Genomic DNA, 19126 nt, shown 5'->3' with positions numbered 1-19126 from the left:
GTGTGTGTGTGATGCACACGTGATGCTCATGGCCATGTGCTTTCCTGGGGAGGTCAGCGAGGCACTGGGTGTCCTGTTCTATCAAGCATTCTCTGCTTTATTCACTAGAGTAAGGGTCTCTCATTGAACCTGGGTCTTGTCAGTCTTTGGCTAGGCTCTTGGGCAGCAAGCTCCTGGGATTCACCTGACTCTGCTCCCCAGTGCTGGGGTTACAGGCACACTCAGCCATGCCTGGCTTTCTTATGTGACTGCTGGGGATTCAAACTCAGGTCTTCATGCTTGCACAGTAAGTTCTCTTCCCCACTCGGCCATCTCACTAGACCACAGGTTACTTTTTATTTTTGAGTAATGCCTTTTTGTTACTATGCAGTACAATATGTTTATCTATTCATTAGTTGGTAGACGTGTGGGTATTTCCAGTTTCCTCTGTTTATAGGAAGCTTTTAGTTGATAGTGTAGAAGTTTTGGTTGCAGTATGTTGTTGTTATAAAGAAAGAAAATCGCTTGACTTTGAATCTGACTAAGAAGCCAGATGTTGGGGTAAAACTCTACTAGCTCAGAAAGGCAGTGAAAGCACCCAGCTGACCTTCCTAATACAGCTCATGTCCCAGAAGGAAACAGCCAAAAATGCAAGGCCCACTAGGGCTTGCTAGCTCCGCTATTGGCCAAGGAGGAAAAGGCCTGTTAGCTTACCCTACAGCCCAGGAGGAGAAAGCAAAAGCTCTTTTTTCTTCTCCCCGCTGTCCTCAATACTCTTCTCTCAAAGTCCCTCCTTTCTACTTAATCCCTGTCAGTTGGTTTCTTTCCCCGTCTCTTGACCTAGGGTTGACTTTATTAAATCCTGTGTACAGAAAGCTCTTGGATTAAAGGTGTGTTTGTAACAGTAATCATCAAAGAAAAAGAGGCCATGAATTTGAGAGGGAATAAGAGGGGGAATGGAAGGCGTGGAGGGAGGAAAAGGAAGTGGGGGATGATGTATATTTTAATTAGAATTACAAAATTTTGTCTAGAAAGATGGTTCATGGGTTAAGAGTATTGGCCTTCTGCCACTCCCCCCCCCCCCCCAGCCCAGAGGATCATTATTTGATTCCCAGTACTCACATGGCGACTAGTAATTATCTGTAGTTCCAGTTCCAGGGACTTAACACCTTCTTTGGGCCTTCTTGGGCACATATATGCAGGCAAAACATCCATATACATAAAAATAGATACAATAATTTAAAAAGATTGGGGGTTGGTGGAGAGATGGCTAAGTAGTTAAGAGTATTGGCTGTTCTTCCGGAGGATCTTGGTGTTTTTGTTTTGTTTTGTTTTGTTTTTGTTTTTGTTTTATTTTTTCAAGACAGGGGTTTCTCTGTGTAGCCTTGGCTGTCCTAGACTCCGCTCTGTAGACCAGGCTGTCCTTGAACTCACGGCGATCCACCTGCCTCTGCCTTTCAAGTGCTGGAATTAAAGGTGTGCACTACCACACCTGGCATGAGAATCTGGGCTTTATTCCCAGCACTCGATGATGGTTCACAACCTGGGTAACTCCAGTCCTAGGGACTCTGATGCTGTCTTCTGGCCCCTGCATGCACAGGTATACATGCAGCAAAGCACCCATACATGTACAATTTTTTAAAAAATTAAAAATCATAAAAACGTTATTGTAGTTTCTATCTTGTTATCCTTTAAATTATTCACTCTAGGGAAACTAGTCACTCTGAGGACATGTAAATAGCAACATGGAGAGGTAAACAGGATGGGGGCACTGAGGCCTCCTGCCAATCACTGATCTGTCAGTTATGGAAGCAAGCTACCTCTTTGGAAGTAGATTCTCCAATTACAATCAAGTTTTATGAGATGATACTGGTCAACACCATCAGTGTAGACTAAGAGAACCCCTGAGCTTGAACTACCTAGCCTAAGTTTTCCCAGATTCTTAACAGAAATGGTATGAGATGAAATTTGTTGCTATTTTCAGATATTTATTTGTTAAGCTGAAACAAACCAAGCAGATTTTGAACATGGAGATGGGGTATAACAGTATTTCCTGAACTGTGGGAATGCCCTGATACCAGGCAGCAGCAGAAGGTGGAGACTCTGAGGGGAATGTTAATGGAAGCCTACTGGAAGACCCCGATGGGCTGTCAGAAGGCTACCAATGAAGCCGCCCTATAAAGAGAAGTGTGGTAGGGAGAATTCTCAATGGCCCTCAAGATTCCTGCCCTTTCATGCCCTTTTGTTTGTATACTCCTTCCCTGCCTTTGAGTGTAAGCAGGACTGGTGTGACAGAACACTGCTGTCATGGTCATGGTGCGATACAGTACAGAAAGGCTTTTGTAGACGTAAATTATGCCTCCAATAAATTGAGTTAATCAAAAGGAAAGATTATCCTCTGTGGCTCACACAAGACCACCTGAGGGTAAACATCTATTCATCACTTAGCACATGACTGAGATGTAGCAGGCCCTTGGTATACATGAGGTGAGAAGGTACTGTGTAGTAAATGCGAGGGTCTATTCCAGAAACTTACTAAATAGTTAACGACATGGTCATCCAAATGCACAAACTGCCTCCTCCGTGAACAAGGTGGACCATGACAGAGCAGAACAAGTAATTTATTTTTATTCCATCTTATTTTTATCTGACACAGTTACTGTACGAAATTAATGGGGGTAGCGGGTGACAATCCAATACACTCATATGAGGTGAAATGGCTAAGTCAGCAATTAGCATTTCCAATTCCTTAAGTATTTATCATTTCTTTGCGCATAACCTTTGGTATTTTCTATTTTCTTCTAGTTATTTATAAAATATGTAATAGAGGCTAGGTAAGTGGAACTGGAGGTATGGCCTGTGTGGCAGAATGCTGCATGTTCAAGGCCTTGTGGGGGGGGGCCCACTAAGTTATTATCCAGGTGTAATGGCTCACATCTGTGACCCCAGCATTCAGGAGGCAGAGGCAAGAGAACTGTTTTGAGTTTGAGGCCACCCAGGGTTACATAGTGACTTCTGGCCCATCGTGGTTACAGTGAGAGCCTATGCCCCATAAAACTAAAACTGAAATAAACACTGTGTGTGTGTATGTGTGTGTGTATGTGTATGAACTGTTGTGAAATGTCAATCCTAGCATATTGCAGAGCAGTAGTACTTATTCTTTCTGCCTTCCCCCATCTACCTGAGGGCCTTGCATATAGTCTTCCATTGAATTACACTCGCTATTATTATTTTTAAGTTTTAAAATTATATTTAGTTGTCCAAATATTAATATATAATAACATATTAATATATAAAATGTATGATATATAGTAATTATTACTGTGAGCGAGTATGCGCTTGTGGGAGTTGGCTGTCAATTTCACCATATGGGTCCTGGAGAGTGCCCTGAGGTGTCTCAGGGTTGGTGACTACAGCCCTTCTTTGCTGAACCATCTCTCTGGCAATATCTAATAGCAGTTGGTTAGTAGCCACCTCCAGAGTTGGTGGCAAGCACCTTTCCCTACTAAACGATCTCATTGGTCCTATCTAATTACATTTTGATAGTAGCTACCTCCACCCTTCTCTTCCTAGCCTCTAGTGACCACAGTCCTACTCTAAGTAAGATAAATTAATGGGAAGTAAATGTCAGTAGATACTGAGTGTGCTACTTTTTTTTGATAAAGAATGCGTAGTTTTGCTTAACAACTTTTCTGATACTGGATCGACAGAACTTGCACAGATAAAGCGAAGGAACAACCGATTTGGAGTGCGAGGAGAAAATCACAGCGCTGGCTTCAGGAGCAGGCAGTGCCGCCGGCTCCCAGTTCTTCCTCCAGCCAGCCATGCTTCTCTGGGCTCTCTTCCGGGCGCTTCCCGTAGATCCCAGCCGGGGTCGCTGGCTTGTGTTTTTATCTAGCAAAACACGTCCGGGCTGCGGAAGGGCGGTAAAAAGACACCCCAGACCCCTTTCTTCTCCCGAAATGGCTCTGCTAAGGGAACCAGGCGACGCACGTGCGGTTGTTGTGGCGTGACGTCACGAGACCTGTTCCGGAAGTAGTTGCTCCATATCCCGCCCCAACATGGCGGCGTCCAGCTCCTTGGGTCAGCACCTGCTTTTGCTCAGCCATTGATCTTAGCCTCGGCGAGGTCGGTGGGACGATGAATGCGCCGGATTTCACGGCCTCGTTGGTGGTGAGTGCAGGGCGGGGGTGAGCTGCTGAGCGTAGGCTCCATGGGAGCCGTGGCGGCGTCTCTGCCCTGGCGCTTTCTTCCGGGTTTGCGCAGTGGTCTGTCCGCGGGTCACTTGTCAGCTAGGTCTAGGAGCAAGCCTAGGGGTATCTGGGGAGCCTGTTCTCAAGAACAGGTGGGTCCTGCCGGGCATTCAGGGGAGACGAGGAATGCTTGACTCATTGTATTTTTTACTCAAGGCAAAAGAGCTTCCCTTATACACCACATTCACTCTGAACTTGGGAATTAAAGAAATATAAGTAAACACTATTAAGGAAAAAACACTCATGACCCATCCAAGACACCAGCTTGTCTTTTTGCAGTATCTACACGTTTAGTCCATAGTAATTTGCTTAGTTTGTTCCAAGTTTAGGCTTTGAAGAAATACTGAGCATAAATGGTTGTGTTGTGTAGTCAATAGATTGTTTAATTCCGTTGAACTATGAGAGCCAGTGCTCTTTGAGGGGCCTGTAACAGCAGGTCTAGCAGCAAATAATATCCTCAGCAAATGCAAGACAGCCTGGCTGACCATGATTTTATTGTGGAGGGGAGGACAGAAGCGGACCTTAATTTTAAAAATGTTCCTGCAAGATCAAATAGAAACCCAGAAGCATTTGTTTACAGAAGTATCTAATGTTCTGATTAAGAAATGTTCTGATTAAGAGGTTGGAGCTATAGTGTTGAACAAGAAAAACCTGGTCACAAGAGTCAGGTGTTGGAGACAGTGCTGAAGGGACTGTGGGGTAAATGATAGGTGAGCTAGATTCAGGGTATTATGGGAATAGGTGAAAGGTGTTTTAGCCAGACTTGGGTGTGTGTGTGGGGTGGTGGTGGTCATTGCTTAGATTTGTTGAAACTTGTTTAAGCCAGAATACTGAGATATAAAGAAATATACTACTTCAGGGAGCTTTCTCTTTTTGTAGGTGAGACAACAGTAGTTTTGTCAGTGAAAAATAACGGTTCTCTGAAATGAGATATGTGCTTTACATGTTATTCACTTTAGTTCTCACGAACAACTGAGGTATTATCGCTATGTTCTAGTTTGATTTCTGTTGTGATAAAACACTGACCAAAACCAGGTTAGGGGAGGGAAGGGTTTCTTTGGCACACATGCCCTGGTCATAGCCCAGGGTTGAGGGAACTAAGGTAGGAACTGAAGCAGAGACCGTCGAGGAATGCTGCTTACAGGCTTGTTGCTCTGCTTCCTTATCTCACCCAGGACTACCTGCCTAGGGGCAGCACCGCCTACAGTGGGCTGGGCCCTTCCATATTATTGATTTTTTAAAAAATGCTCTATAGACTTGCCTACAGGCCAGTCTGATGGAGACATTTTCTCAATTGAGTTTCTCTTTTCCCAGATGACTCTAGCTTGGAGCTCAGGCTTCATTCTAGGTAGTTCAGTGGTGGAGTCTATATTCTTAGCTGCTTCCTGACTTCTCAGGTCAGCGACAGTAGTGGCTTCAGAAATGGGTGAGGGCTGCAGTTAACAAGACTGACTTAAGAATGAACGCACAGAGGGACTAGAGATGACGTAACAGTAAGAGCACCTGCTGGTTTTGGTCTCAGCACCTGCAGGACAATTACAGCTGCCAGTAGCTGAAGTTCCAGCAGATCTTCTGCCTTTTTTTGCGTTCTGGGCACCAGGCATGAGTGTTGGTGCACAGACATCCACATAGGCAAGATACTCATCCTGTAAAAACCATTCATAAAATGAACATATAGAAAAGTATAGTCTCTTTCATTGTTTGGTAGAGGCTCAAAGTAGGTCAATGAGTGGAGACAAGGGGTCCCTGGAGCAGGCTGGCTAGCCTGACTAGCCTTTTGATGATCTTTGGGTTCAACTGAGGAACCCTACCACAGTGAATAAAGAAGAGAGATGATGTGGAAGACTTCTGACTCAAGGTGGGGCTTTCACATACCACACACACACACACACACACACACACACACACACACACACACACGCAAACATGCACTCATAAATGCATACCACATACAAACACATGACTAAAACAGGTTCATTGAATTGTATGTATTTCCTTCTTAAAAAACAAAACAATACTTTATTTTTCCCAGCAATGGAGATTACCCTAGGGCTTCATGCATGCTGGGTAAGTGCTCTACCACCTCTGTGTTACAATTTATGTTTTGTATAATTTTTTAATATATGTACATTATATATTTTATATTTATTCCTTCATTTTATTTCTCCTGCCCACTCCTTACTTCCCTTTCTCACCCAACTGTTTTGTGGTTCAAAAAAGAACTTGAACCTTTCTACATGCTGGACACGCTGTAGCTGCACATGCTGTAGCTGCACATGTTGTAGGTAGACACAATGTATCTGGTCATGCTATAGCTGGACCCCGTGTAGCTGGACACGCTGTAGCATCTAGCTACCACACTTAATTGTATTTAATTTTCATTCAATATTATCCTCAAAAGCTCTTGAAGCATAGGTACTATTTTTGCACGTGAATAAATAGAAAATAGCTTTCTAAGAAGTCCCAAGGTTCTCCCAAGGAGTTGAGCTTGAGCTAGCTCTGTCTGCTAACAAATCAACCTATGTTCCTAGGTAGTGATTTAACCTGAGAGAATTCCTTAGGAAATGGAAGAATAGTCAAGCTCAATTCTTCAGCTTCTTTTGCAATCTTAAGAACAGCCTCGTTAACCAGACTGAACCCTACAGTCCTCCTGTCAGGAGGGGCTGATGAAAAGGAGGGTTCTGGAGAAGCGTCCCAGAATACAAGTACCACTGTGACTGGGAAATTCCAGGAGATGTTATCCCCTTACCGTTGGGTTGGGGAAGCCCCGCAGTGTCAGAGGTGCTGGGTTAGCTAGCTGTCTAGCCAGTTGAAGGTGACTGACCTGACTTGTTCTCTGAAGAATCTTGCATTATCACAAGATGGTTGCTTTAAAGGCCAATGTAAACACGATGGTGAGGGGGGAGGAGGAGGTAGCTTCTACTCTACCTGGAAGGTTGGGAATGGCTTTATGAGGATTATATAGTATTTGGTTGCTGCTAAGCCAGCAGCCGAGATTTTGGCAGGGATATGCGTGTGTCTGTGGGGTTGGGAGGGGAGAAGAGAGTGAGTGGGGAAACTGGTCTTCTGGGAATACGTTGGGTAAGAAGGGAATTTCAGATGGAGAGGAAACCCTAAGCTGAAGCAGAGACAGGAGAAGGACGTGTTTGGGAACCATAGTGGTTGGGGTGGGTGGTGCTCCAGGTTCTGCGGGAGTGTACAGGTTGCCAGTGGAGAGGAGGGAGCAAGGGTTTTGCCTAGTGCCTCTCAAGTGCAGCCAGTGGATTGAGGAGGTTTTGAAGGGCTAAGCATATTCATGTTGAATGGCTTTTTACCTATGCTGCAATATTCCTGTGAGTAATAAAAAGCAGTAATAATACTTAACCACAAACCCTAATCCAGGGAGGCATTTCACTTCTAGCCACCTGTGTGCTTGCTTCTAGACTTGGGTTCACACTTGAATTGTAGTGTTACTTACTTGATAAATTTAAGAGCACGATGTGTGTTTCTCTGCTAGGAGAGGCGCAGATCGACGTGTGTGTGTGTGTGTGTGTGTGTGTGTGTGTGTGTGTGTATGTGTTTGGATGTTTATGTTTGTGGTCCAGAGGTCAGCCTCCACTGTTGTTCCTCAAGAGTTGCCTACAGTTTTGTTAGGTTTTGTCAACTCAACATAAGCTCGGGTCATCTGAGACGAGAGAACATCCATTGAGGTAATTGCTCTAGGCCAGACCTGGTGGCAGAGACAGGTGGATGGTTCTCTGTGAGTTCCAAGCTAGCTCAGGCTGCCTAGTGAGTGAGACTTTGTCTCAAAACAAAACAAACAAAAAGAAAATGCCTCCACCAGATTGGTCTGTAGGCCAGTCTTTGGAGGCGGGGCATGTTCTTGATTAATGATTGATGTGAGAGGGCCCAGCCCACTGTGGGTGGTGCCATTCCTGAGCGCAGAGTCCTGGGTGGTATAAAAAAGCAAGCTGCGTGAGTCACGGAGAACAAGCCAGTAAGACACACTTGTCCGTAGGCTCTGCCTCCTTTCGTGCCTGCAGATTCCTGCTTCAGTTCCTGCCCTCCTTCCCTCAGTAAGGACTGTGGCCTGTAAGCAGAATAAAGCCTTTCCTCTCCAAGTAGCGTGGCGTTTTATCATAGCAGTAGAACGCAAACTAAACATCCACCTTGCTTTTTGAGAGAGAATCTCTTACTGGGACTTAGAGTGCAGCTAGGCTGGCAGCCAGCAAGTCCCAGGGATCCTCCTGCTTCTCCTTTCCAATACTGGAGGCTGGAGTTACACATGGTCCCAGACTGCTGCCATCTTGAGTTCAGCTGTGCCTGCTGGCCGACTAGCATCACAGCTGGGCATGGTGATCCTTGGCATTCCGTCATAGATGGAGCCAGGTAGGAAGTCTTGGCTTTCTCACCTGAGAATCTAGCCAATCCTTTTAGCCAGTTGTATGCAAGCTGCCCTAATTGCTAATGGCTTCCAGGAAGTGCTAGCCCAGCTGCTAGAGTATATTGGCTGGAGAAGAGTAGACGGGGCACTCCATCTCTGGGGAAGCCGCCATCCGCGCGGAGTAGACTTTCAGTGCACCTGCGTGGAGATCCTCCATGCTCCTCTGGTGACCCCGTCCCTCATGAGCTCATCCATATTCTGTAAGTAAGCCCGATAAACACATCGATTTCCTAGGGGGAGCTTTGCTGGAACTGGACTTGGGTTTGCCACTAGGAGCTAAGACTGGGGCAGGGTAGGTAGACATTGCCTAGTCCCTGTCACAGAGGAAATTCTCAAAACAGTGAGCCACCACACCCAGCATTTCACCTGGGTTCTGGAGATTGAAGTTCTGGTCCTCATACTTTACCTAGTACACTAGGCCCTTTATCAACTCCGCTATCTTCTCCAAGACCTTGTGCAGTCTCCCCAAACCCCTCTTATTTGAGACAGTCTCTCTACGTAGCCCTGGCTGGCCTTGAACTCTCAGAGATCTGCCTACTTTTGCTTTTGCAACTATTGCTACAATAAAACATTCTTGTATAATTGAGAGTTTATACCTATGGAAGAAATATTGAGGAGTAAAGTAACCAGGTCAAAGGTATAATTAAAAATTGTTATTTTGACAATTTGTCTTCAAGTAGATTATTTCTGTTAATAGTGTCTATAAATTCATATTTAAATCTTTTCTAATTAATTTCAATTTTATTTGTTATTTCATCATCAGTATGAGGATGTGTTTTCTCATTTTGTTGTTCATTTCTATTTTTTTTTCTGAGGGGGTTTTCATGCCAGGGTCTCTCTGTGTAGCCTTGGCTGTCCTGGACTTGCTTTGTAGACCAGGCTGGCCTTGAACTCAGAAATATCCACCTACCTCTGCCTCCCGAGTGCTGGGATGAAAGGCGTGCACCACCACTGCCTGGTGGTCATTTGCATTTTTACTTCTTTTCTTTCCTTCTTATTTTAGAGATGGGGGTCTTACTGTATTTCCTAGTGATCTCTGACTCTCAAACTGAAATGATCCCCCTGCCTCAGCTTCTCAAGTACCTGGAATTACAGGCTTGCACCACTATCCTGGCTTGCTGGAATTGTTTTTTATTTTATTTTTTCAGAGGATGTGGCATTGGTTGGTTTTGCCTTTTGCTATTTTTAAAATGTGGTATATTTTTTTATAGGTTGTACCTGCTAAAATATGAATAACATCTTTTTATTGTGGATGTTGAGTGCTTTCATGTGCTGATGCTAAGAATGTATTGATAAGCAAAATACAGATTTTATAATCTACTGAGGTAGATATGAACAAATGGTATGATATGACCAACTGTATCCTTAATAATTTGGCTGAGGGTGTGGCCGAGTGGTAGAACATTTACCTGGTGTATGTAGGGTCCTGGATTCAATCCTCAGAACTGCAGCAAAATTGACATTTAATTACTGTCTAGGCTCAAAAGTGAAGGATGAGGGTGAGCCCTGGAGGGCTTGCTTGAAGGGAGGAAAGCCAGATCTGGGAGTGGAAAGGCAAGGCCAAGCTTTGCTTTGAATCCTCTGGGCTGCTGGGGATTGGCAGATGTCTAGAGTGGAGACTGCCAGATGAAGTTGGCCGTTTACCCTGATGTTCCTGTCTTTAGTTGGGGGTGGGGGGAGGCGGGGAGGGTGGCTAGAGTCCTGCAGGGAAAATAGGTGACCATTGAGAGAGGAGACCAGGGTCTAGGAAGCAGGACAAGACATTGTGAGATGAAACAGCTGGCACACTGGTGGCCCCTTGAATATACAGTCAGCCAAACTCATCAGGAGGAGTGGTTCCCCGAGAAGCCATGCTGGTGTTCTGGCTTGCTTAATTGTCCTTTGGGCTGGTGGCCAGTGTTGGGTTTGCTTACATCACACAGGTGTTTTAGGTTTTGTGCTGAAAAGAGAGAGGTGGTGGTTTTCACAGTGTTGTCCAACCAGCTTCCTTTTAAGAGAAAGACGTGGTAGTATACAGTCTTGACCTTGCCACTTTCTAGAACAACTTCCAAGCAATAGTTGCATAATTTCAAAACACCAATCCTTTCCCCTGCAGTGTGCTGAGACCTCTTACACCAATCCTTTCCCCTGTAGTGTGCTGAGACCTCTTACACCAATCCTTTCCCCTGTAGTGTGCTGAGACCTCTTACACCAATCCTTTCCCCTGCAGTGTGCCGGGACCTTTTCCAGCTGCTGACTTGAGGTAGAGCATTGTTCTACACTTACAGGTTTGAGGTCTTGGTTAGTTGATTGGTTGTGCACAGCTTTTGAGTTTTCTGCTCCTGCCCCATTTTGTCTTATTTTGAATTTACACTTTTTTTTTCAGCATAAGCCACTCTGAATCTTGAGCTTAGTCAGTTGCCCTTTTGGCAAACGATCAGGCAAACTGAAAGAACAAGGGAATCTAATAGTGTCTCTTATAACGCAGCTGGTGTTGGCTGTGGTTCAGCACAAAGTTCCTGTGAAATTGCATACATTCCATAGAGGTTTTGCTTAAATGTTAACTATATTGTGTGGCTCGACAGATACTCTTAGATTCTCTGTTTTTCATCCTGATAAAGTTAAATGACATCTCTGTTACAGAAGCTTGAAATTCACACATGCTTTTCACTTTTGCTTCCTGTTCTACTGGATCACTAGATTGTATCTGGTCATTTTATCATCAGAAGATAAGAACTGTGATGAAAAAAGGTTTTGAGAATCAATGCCTGCACGGCAGCCCTACATTCAGAGAATAATTCATTGATTAAAGCTTACCACCCGATAGCCAGCACTTCTCTGAACTTGTTGAAGATTAAAGAGAAAATTACAGTGCGGCTTGTTTTTAAAGAGTCTGTGTGTATCACATGTTATCATCAGATTTTGTTCTGTGTTCTGAGAAATGGAGAGCAGAATATTTACTTGCTGAACTGCTTAAAAATCCTTTAAAATAAAAAAAGTAACAAGGATGTCAGCCAGTGGCTCAGCTCCAATGTTGCAGTGAGCCTCTCCTAGGATGATGCGTTAAGTCACCCTGTCTCCACAAAGAACCACACATTCCTGTCTCTCGTTTCTCTTTCTGATTCCTTTGTGACTTCACCTCTGATAAGCCTCCCACTGATGGTCCTGAACTGAGCGGGTGCATGCCACTGCACCTGGCCTAGTCATTTCAGTACCATTTGCAGCCCTTTCCTGACATCACTTTGGTGACATCTTTATAGGTCATTTCACTTCATAGTCTTTAAAGTGTCAGTTGGGGCCAGGCTTCCCATGACCCATTGATTTCTGCATATGACCTATTGTGATTTTCAGAAATGATCTCCATTTGCTGTAGAGTGAAACTTCTTTAGTGAGAGGTGAGAGCTACATTTACCTGTGACTATCTTAGAATAGTCACTTCTACATTTTAGAATGCAGATAAGAGTTAATGCTGGTCTAATAAAGTGACGTAGAAGGTTCTCTTCTAAGATTCATGACCTCGCTAGGCCCAGGTAGTTGGGTAGGTCTCTAGTACCAGGCACGATGCTCTTCCTGCTGAGTGGGGTCTTAAGTCCAATTAGACAGGAGTTGGTTACCACCAAGATAGAGTGCCACTCCTGCACCTTTAGGGATAGCTTGCTGTGGTGGTCATTGTTAAAGTTCACTGGTGTCATTGCAGAGGAATTTGTGGACTGAAAGATGTGAGGTGTCTGTTTAAAGACTTCCCGAGGGCTGGGGACGTAGGTCCAGAGAGGAGTCCTTGCCTAGCATGGGCAGATAGATGTTAACAGCACCAGTCCTGAATGGGAGAAACAGAAGAAAAGACTACTTTCCCCTGTCCCTACATGGCTGAGAGCTCACTTTCTCCTTTCTCTTCCCCCTCCTTTTCCACAGGCTGGAGGGGTAGCAGGTGCCTCCGTTGACTTGATATTATTTCCTTTGGATACTATTAAGACAAGGCTGCAGAGTCCCCAAGGATTTAGCAAGGCTGGTGGTTTTCGTGGAATATATGCTGGTGTCCCTTCTACAGCTGTTGGATCTTTTCCTAATGGTAAGGGTGTTAATAGTCACACTGCTCAGAAGCCAAGGTAATGGATTTATTTTCAGATTAGTATAAGATATTATCTACATAAAATTCCTTATATGTTACAGCTGATCTTCTGAATTTATTTTTTGTTCTTTGTAGGCATGAGGTTAATTGTATTCAATTGTATTCATTGAGTGAATGAATGAGGTTATTGTATTCAATTGCTCTATCCCCCATATCTGGTTGTAGTCCTTGTTCTGAGAATCTCCTGTCTCAATGTTGTGTAAACACTGCTCCACAGTTGTCCCCTGATATGCTAATAAAGCAGTTTACCAGCCACTCGCTGAGCAGGGTAAAGAACAGGGCTGGACTTCCTTCCAGCCATGGGAGGAGGAGTGAGAGGAGGAAGTAGGGGATTCAGACCCAGGCAGATGTCCAGGAGGGTCCAGGAGAGAGAGCTCAGCAAGGAAAGCTACAAAGTGCAAATATCTCTGGGATATAAGCTGGGAGGAAACCAAATTAGCTTAGACGGTTAAGACTAGATTAATAACTGCTCAGTTCTTGTCCTGTGAAGCTTATTTAAACAATATAAGAGTCTCAATTATTTGTGAGATAGCCAGGTTAAGAGATAAATTGAGAAACACAGTTATGTAAAAACAACAATTCTTTGATTATTTTTAAACAGAATGCAGAGAGTGTTGTAGATTCCATTCTAGGATGTTTATAGGGGGAAAAAAGGAACGAAAAGATAAACTTTTAAAAACATTTTTGCTGTTAACCCCCCCCCCCCCGCCCCAGTTAGAATCTTTAAAATGTTGATTTTTTTTAATCATGATTCCTTAGCTCAGTGGTTCTCAACCTCATCTGCACATGAGAATTCTTGGGCAGCTCTATACAGGAGTGTTGAAGGCCCTACCAGGTGACCCCAGCACGAAGCTGGTTTGATGATCATGGCTTTGGGATGGAAGCAGGTGCGACAGAGAGGCATTGCTTATCTTAAATTACTCTTAGATGAGGCAGGTGCTTCACCATTTTGTCCTGGATACTCCACAGCCGATGCCTGTTGTTTGGGTTTTAAAGTGTCCTGACTGTCGGTGCTTTCATTTGGTAATCAGGATGGTGTGTTTTCATTTAATCTACTTTTGAGTATATCTATTTCCAGTTACTTACCTGACTTTAGTTGTTTACCGATGGATGCTTTATTTACTCTTGGATGGAGTCCAGGACCTTGCACATGCGAAGCAGGCATGCTCTCTTGAGCTGTATCCACTTCCCACCTCCCAGTCCATGATGGATGCTTCTGATGCTCAGAAGTAAACTAAGCCGACTAGCAAAAATGACACAGCATGCGTCTACAAAACCATGGGTCTAGGGGCTTCTTAAATCCTGGGGTTCAGTTTCTCTCTTTCCAGGGTAACGGATGAGTATGTTAACCTGATGCGTAAGTGTCCAGTCTTTGAACATAGCCTTCACATAGTGCAGAGAAGGAGGAGTCTTTCCATCCTTTTGTTGTCCCTTTACTTTGTCCCCCATGCTCTAGGTCACTCTTGGGGTTACCCTTGGCTCTTAGTCTGTCTTAATTCTTTGAATATTAGCTAATGAACTGTTATTGAACCCCCACTTTGCATACTGCATGTTTCTAAGTGTGGGCAAAGGCATAGGGTTGTCCCAAGTAGACATAAGTCAGCAAGGAGCTTAGTGTCACTGATCCCAGTGGCCTGCCTGCAGAGATTGTGGCTTAATTAACCTCAGATATGTCCAGGACACTGGTGATTTAAAAAGAACCCCAAGGAGAGCCCCCTCTATAGACAAGTTTGAGGACCGTTGAGCAGGAGAACGGCAAAGGAACCTGCCCTGTGCTCACGGCTTTGGGTCACCGGTTTTTGTGTCTTTCGTGGTTCTTTAGGTCACTCTCATGTTGGGGCAAGGATTCAGGCAGGTGTGACATCACTGGTGGTGTACATGCTACATGATGCTGTAATTAACTCCCAGGACTGTTTTATGCTCTTCACCAAGGCATTGCATGCACAATGTGATTTAATGTGATTTTAAACTTGAATTCTCTCTCTCTCTCTCTCTCTCTCTCTCTCTCTCTCTCTCTCTCTCTCTCACACACACACACACACACACACACGCACGCACTCGTGAGCATGTACACATGTTTGTGTGCCTGTCTTGTCTCTGGGAAGGTTATGTTCAAATTGTTTGCCTTTTATATTGTAAAGTGCAGGAGGCAGAGTCAAAGCACAGCCTTTTAGAAATGGGGTTTTCTGTACATTTTGGATGAATCCAACTTTGATTTGTGGAAACATTGGTCTTTTGTTACTGGTTAAGGCTCTGTCTAGTCTGAGTGCAGAACCCACTATAACCAGTAGCTGTGGACAGTTTTGAGAGCAGAGCCAGCACAGGTGAAGGTTTGAGAGGGAAAGGGAGACCTTTAAAAAACCCATTCCCTCTTTCAAAAAGAGCGTATCAGAAGAAGCGCTAGCCTGGGGTTGTGTGTGTAGCTGTGGTCATGGCTAGCCCATCTCCTTTCTTTGCTCAGAGCCTCTCTTAGAGCTGCACGGTGCCATCTTTTCCAGCTAGAGAGCCTTTCTGTATGCTACCTGTTTGACAGGGGCTGGCACTCACATTTCTACTTCACAAAAGTAGCTATAAATGACAAGCTTGAGGTTGTTGATGATGGAACCTAGGAGCCTTTAGCTCCCTCCTGCCTCCAAGCATGGGGCGGGGCTTAGGGGATGTATTTACCTATAGAACATATAGCTGGATGTATAGAGCTCTAATAGCTGAACATGTAGTGAATGGGCCAACGTGGGGGGAGCAGTGTGAGGAAGCACATGTGGGAATAACCGCATGCAGCTACTTAGAGCTGTCGTGTTTTTAATCACTCAGGTGAGCACCCTTTACACGCTGGGTGGCTTTGGGAAATGGTTTCCACTGTCAAGTTGTTGTTTTCTGGGTGTTTAGTGCTCTCATGTCTTTCATAAGATGAATTTGTTGTCCCTTTTTTCTCTGTACCTGATCTCCTATGTAAGGGGGAGGGGGGAAGCAACTCTCGATTGATGTTACACAGAAAATTTTAAAGCCTCCTGTGCAGCTCTGATGACTTTACAGCAGGAAAGGTAGATTCCTATTGACCCCAAGACAGGGTCTCTCTGTGTAGCCCTGGCCAGCCTGGAACTTGCTCAGTAGACCAGATGGCTTCACACTCAGAGATCAGCCTGCCCCCTCCTCCAGTGTGCTGGGATTAAAGGTGTGCAACTGCCAAGCCTGGCACTGACTTGCAGTTTTAATAAAATAGCTGATGTTTATAAAGATGGATTGAAGTAGTGAAGGGTAGTGTGGTTATTTTGCATAACCAGCTGGATGGCATTTCACTTAACTCAGACCCCAGCACAGGTGCTTGTTGTGAAATGATGTTTTGAGTCTGCGAAGCCCACAGTCCCTTCTGAAAAGTTTGCTAGGAAATTGTAAGTCCCTCATCAGTGAAATGAGGCGGTGCCAGGCTACCTGTTAGGTGTACTTCGGATAGGATCATGTCTTGTGCATTTTCCAAAGTCCAAGGTCAGTCATGTAGTTTAGATTCGGTAAGTTCTGTAAGAGGGCGGGAAGGGCATGCACTTACCACTTCTTACCTCATAATTTAATAATGATGGTTATAGCTTTTGAAAGACATTCCTTAGTAGGTGGGATTTTTTTTTTTTTTACACTTAAGGACACTTTACTTTTACATTTCAGCTGCTGCATTTTTTCTCACCTATGAATATGTGAAATGCTTGCTGCACACTGACTCGGCTTCACACTTCAGGCCCATGAAGCACATGCTGGCTGCCTCTGCAGGAGAAGTGGTAAGCAGTAGGGCTCTGTGTGAGCAAAATATTTCAGAAATGCTGTTTTTCTTTTCTTTTTGAAAATTTTAAATTTTTTTAAATTATAAAAGTGTTATAATTCCAATAAATATGAATGGATTAATCATGACTTAGGATGTAAGAAAAGTCCATTGTGTGCTATCATAAGAGACAGCCCTAAGGCATCATTATATAGATGGAATTAAAGCGGTGAACAAAGGTATCCATGTAAGGTTGGTTGGTGGTGTTTGTATTAGTGTAGCTGAGTTGGAACTAATTTTTCCCTAATGGCTTCTACAGCATAGTTTCAGGTAGTTAGTCACAGGGAAACTAAGGCAGAGTGAAATAGCAGCTGTGGCTATGACCAGAAGTTGCGTGCAGGGGCAGGCACTGTGGCCAGACACTGGCTACTCTGTCACTGCCAATGAAATCCAGAGAGCTGGGAGTCTCCTCCCCTGGAACACTGGGCTTGGCATTTTCCATGGGCGCTGGGGATCAAACTCAGGTTCCCCAGGTCTGTGGTGGGGCAAGTCTTTCACTGAGTGATCCGTCTCCTTTAACTCCCCGCCCCAGCATGAATCCAGAGTCTTGCCTGTAGCATCCTATCGCTAAGCTATACCCTTAGCTTTGCCGTTAACTTGTCATTGCATGTTGCATTGATCAGCTTCAAATATAGTTCCCAAAGCTGTGCATTGGGCTTATATCTTCTAAAATGTGGTTGATGAGTGAAAGCAGGCAGCAAAGCTAGAACATGGCCATTCATTTCATTTCACCTGAAAGCTAGGCTTGCTTCAGTTGCCTCGAGCTTACTCAGAGAATTTATAGAGCTACGTGTTAGTGATGGCTGGGTTGCTGTGGCAACATATTAATCTAGTTAATTCAAAAGGAGGAAAAGTTTACTTTTGGTTCCTGGTTCTAGAAAATGTCAGTCCATCACTGTGGGAAGGAATGGCAGGATAGCTCAGTTGATGGTGACAGGAGCCTGTGGTCACCAGCTAGCAGAGGCAACCTTCAGAGTCCACACTTGGGAGTCAGCTGTCACCCGTGGGCTCCCCTGCTTCAAGGAGCCGCAGCCTCCCTGAACTGTGCTACCAGCTGGGGACCACATAGCACAATAAGGCAGGGCAAACAATAGCTTTACATTTTTCATATTAGTGATGCATCTCTTCATTTGTAGGAACTCCTATATGGTCTGACGCTTCTGGTATCTGCAATTATTATTTTTTTATGAATTGGAGCCTTTTAATTTAAAATTTTTGTGCAGACTGTTGGACATGGGTCGGGGAGGCGGGCAGGCCTTAGAATCGGGAGCCAAGCATCCTTAAGAGCAAGGACACAGCTCTAGGACATGCGTAGTCACTGCTCCTCTTAGCTTCCTTGATTCCTTAGGCAGCAAGGCCTTCATCTCATACCTGTTTATCATTTCCGTGGCTCCCAGAGGCACTGAGGTGGAGAACTGACCAGCAGGGGGTGCACATATCAAGGGCTTGGGGGCGTGTAACATTTCTCTGTGTTGACTTCTTCTTGATTTAAAATTCATTTGCTGGGAGTGTGGCTAGAGAGATAGATGAGTGCTAAGTGTGTGTACTGTTCTTCCTGAGGACCTGAGTTCGATTCCCAGAACCCACGTCAGGCACCTCAGAGTCACAGGTAACTTCAGTTATAGGTATTTGACACCTTTGTCCCCTGTGGCACCTTCTCTCACCTACAAAAGCCCACACACAGATACTCACAGACACATAATTAAAAACAATTTAAAAACATGTAACAGTAAAATGGATTTATTTTGTTATAAAGCTTTCCAGACTTCAGATGGGGTAGATGATCTCCAGGCCCCATCCTTACTGAAGTTTGAGAGTTGCTGGGGAGTGAGGATCACCCTTTCTCGAGGATGTGGCAGGGGTAGGTTACCGTGTCCTGGTGGATGGCCCCACATCCGTGCTTATGTGGGCAGCACTAACTGGACTTAGGGGGTTATTAAAGAAAGAGCAGAAAGTAGGAGAGAGACATGTTGAGGAGGACGTGGGAATTGAAGGGAAGAAATGGGCCTCAAGGTGGCTACAATCATATTTTATATATGTTTGAATTGCTCAAGAATGAATACAAATTTAAAAAGTTTTCCAGATTTCTGAAGTTTCTGGAAGTGCTCTGATGTGGCTGATAGTCTGGGTAGTTAATTCCAAGCTCCTGGGAAGTTGAGGGTCAGTGTGTCAAGCTGTTTATCAAGTGTCTGTATTACCACCTTCTGTTTGTAGTGTCTTATTTCCATTTCAAAGACCACAGACTCTGTGTTTCAGCGTCATGTAAATGTGCTAAAAATAAGAGAAGGAAACAAGTGGATGCAGGAAACACAATTTCATATGTGAGATAAAAGGAGTGGGAACTCAGTCACTGCTCAGAGGTTACAACCTAGGTGACAGGGACCGGGTCAGTGCTCCATTTCCTAGGCAGCACCTTTGCTTCCATCCAGGCTTGTTACGCTGTAGACGGATTCCTTAGAAACAGGGCTGCATTTTGTTGGTATCGGATAAATCCGCAGTTTTCTTGTTGTGGCGACAATAAAAACAACCTGGAAAGAAAAGAATGCTGCCAAGGT

General features: G+C 44.5%; 1 protein-coding gene across 4 annotated transcripts in view; it reads left to right on the top strand.

Moving 5' to 3' along the window:
* The first annotated feature begins 4019 nt into the window (after positions 1 to 4019).
* Positions 4020 to 19126, top strand: part of SLC25A26 (solute carrier family 25 member 26) — a 137609-nt gene continuing 122502 nt past the window's right edge. For 3 of the 4 annotated variants that reach the window (XM_084765496.1, XM_084765495.1, XM_084765494.1), the window contains exons 1-3: positions 4020 to 4152; positions 12547 to 12703; positions 16421 to 16530. In XM_084765496.1, the coding sequence (XP_084621622.1) occupies positions 4120 to 4152; positions 12547 to 12703; positions 16421 to 16530 (300 nt within the window). In that variant the 5' untranslated portion in view covers positions 4020 to 4119. The remainder of the gene's footprint in view (positions 4153 to 12546; positions 12704 to 16420; positions 16531 to 19126) is intronic. The other variant, XM_084765497.1, reaches the window with a different exon arrangement.

The sequence above is a fragment of the Acomys minous genome, assembly GCF_964271855.1.
Source record: "Acomys minous genome assembly, chromosome: 17".
Taxonomy (NCBI): domain Eukaryota; kingdom Metazoa; phylum Chordata; class Mammalia; order Rodentia; family Muridae; genus Acomys; species Acomys minous.
The sequence above is the reverse complement of the archived record's forward strand: the minus strand, read 5'-3'. Positions and strand labels throughout refer to the sequence as shown.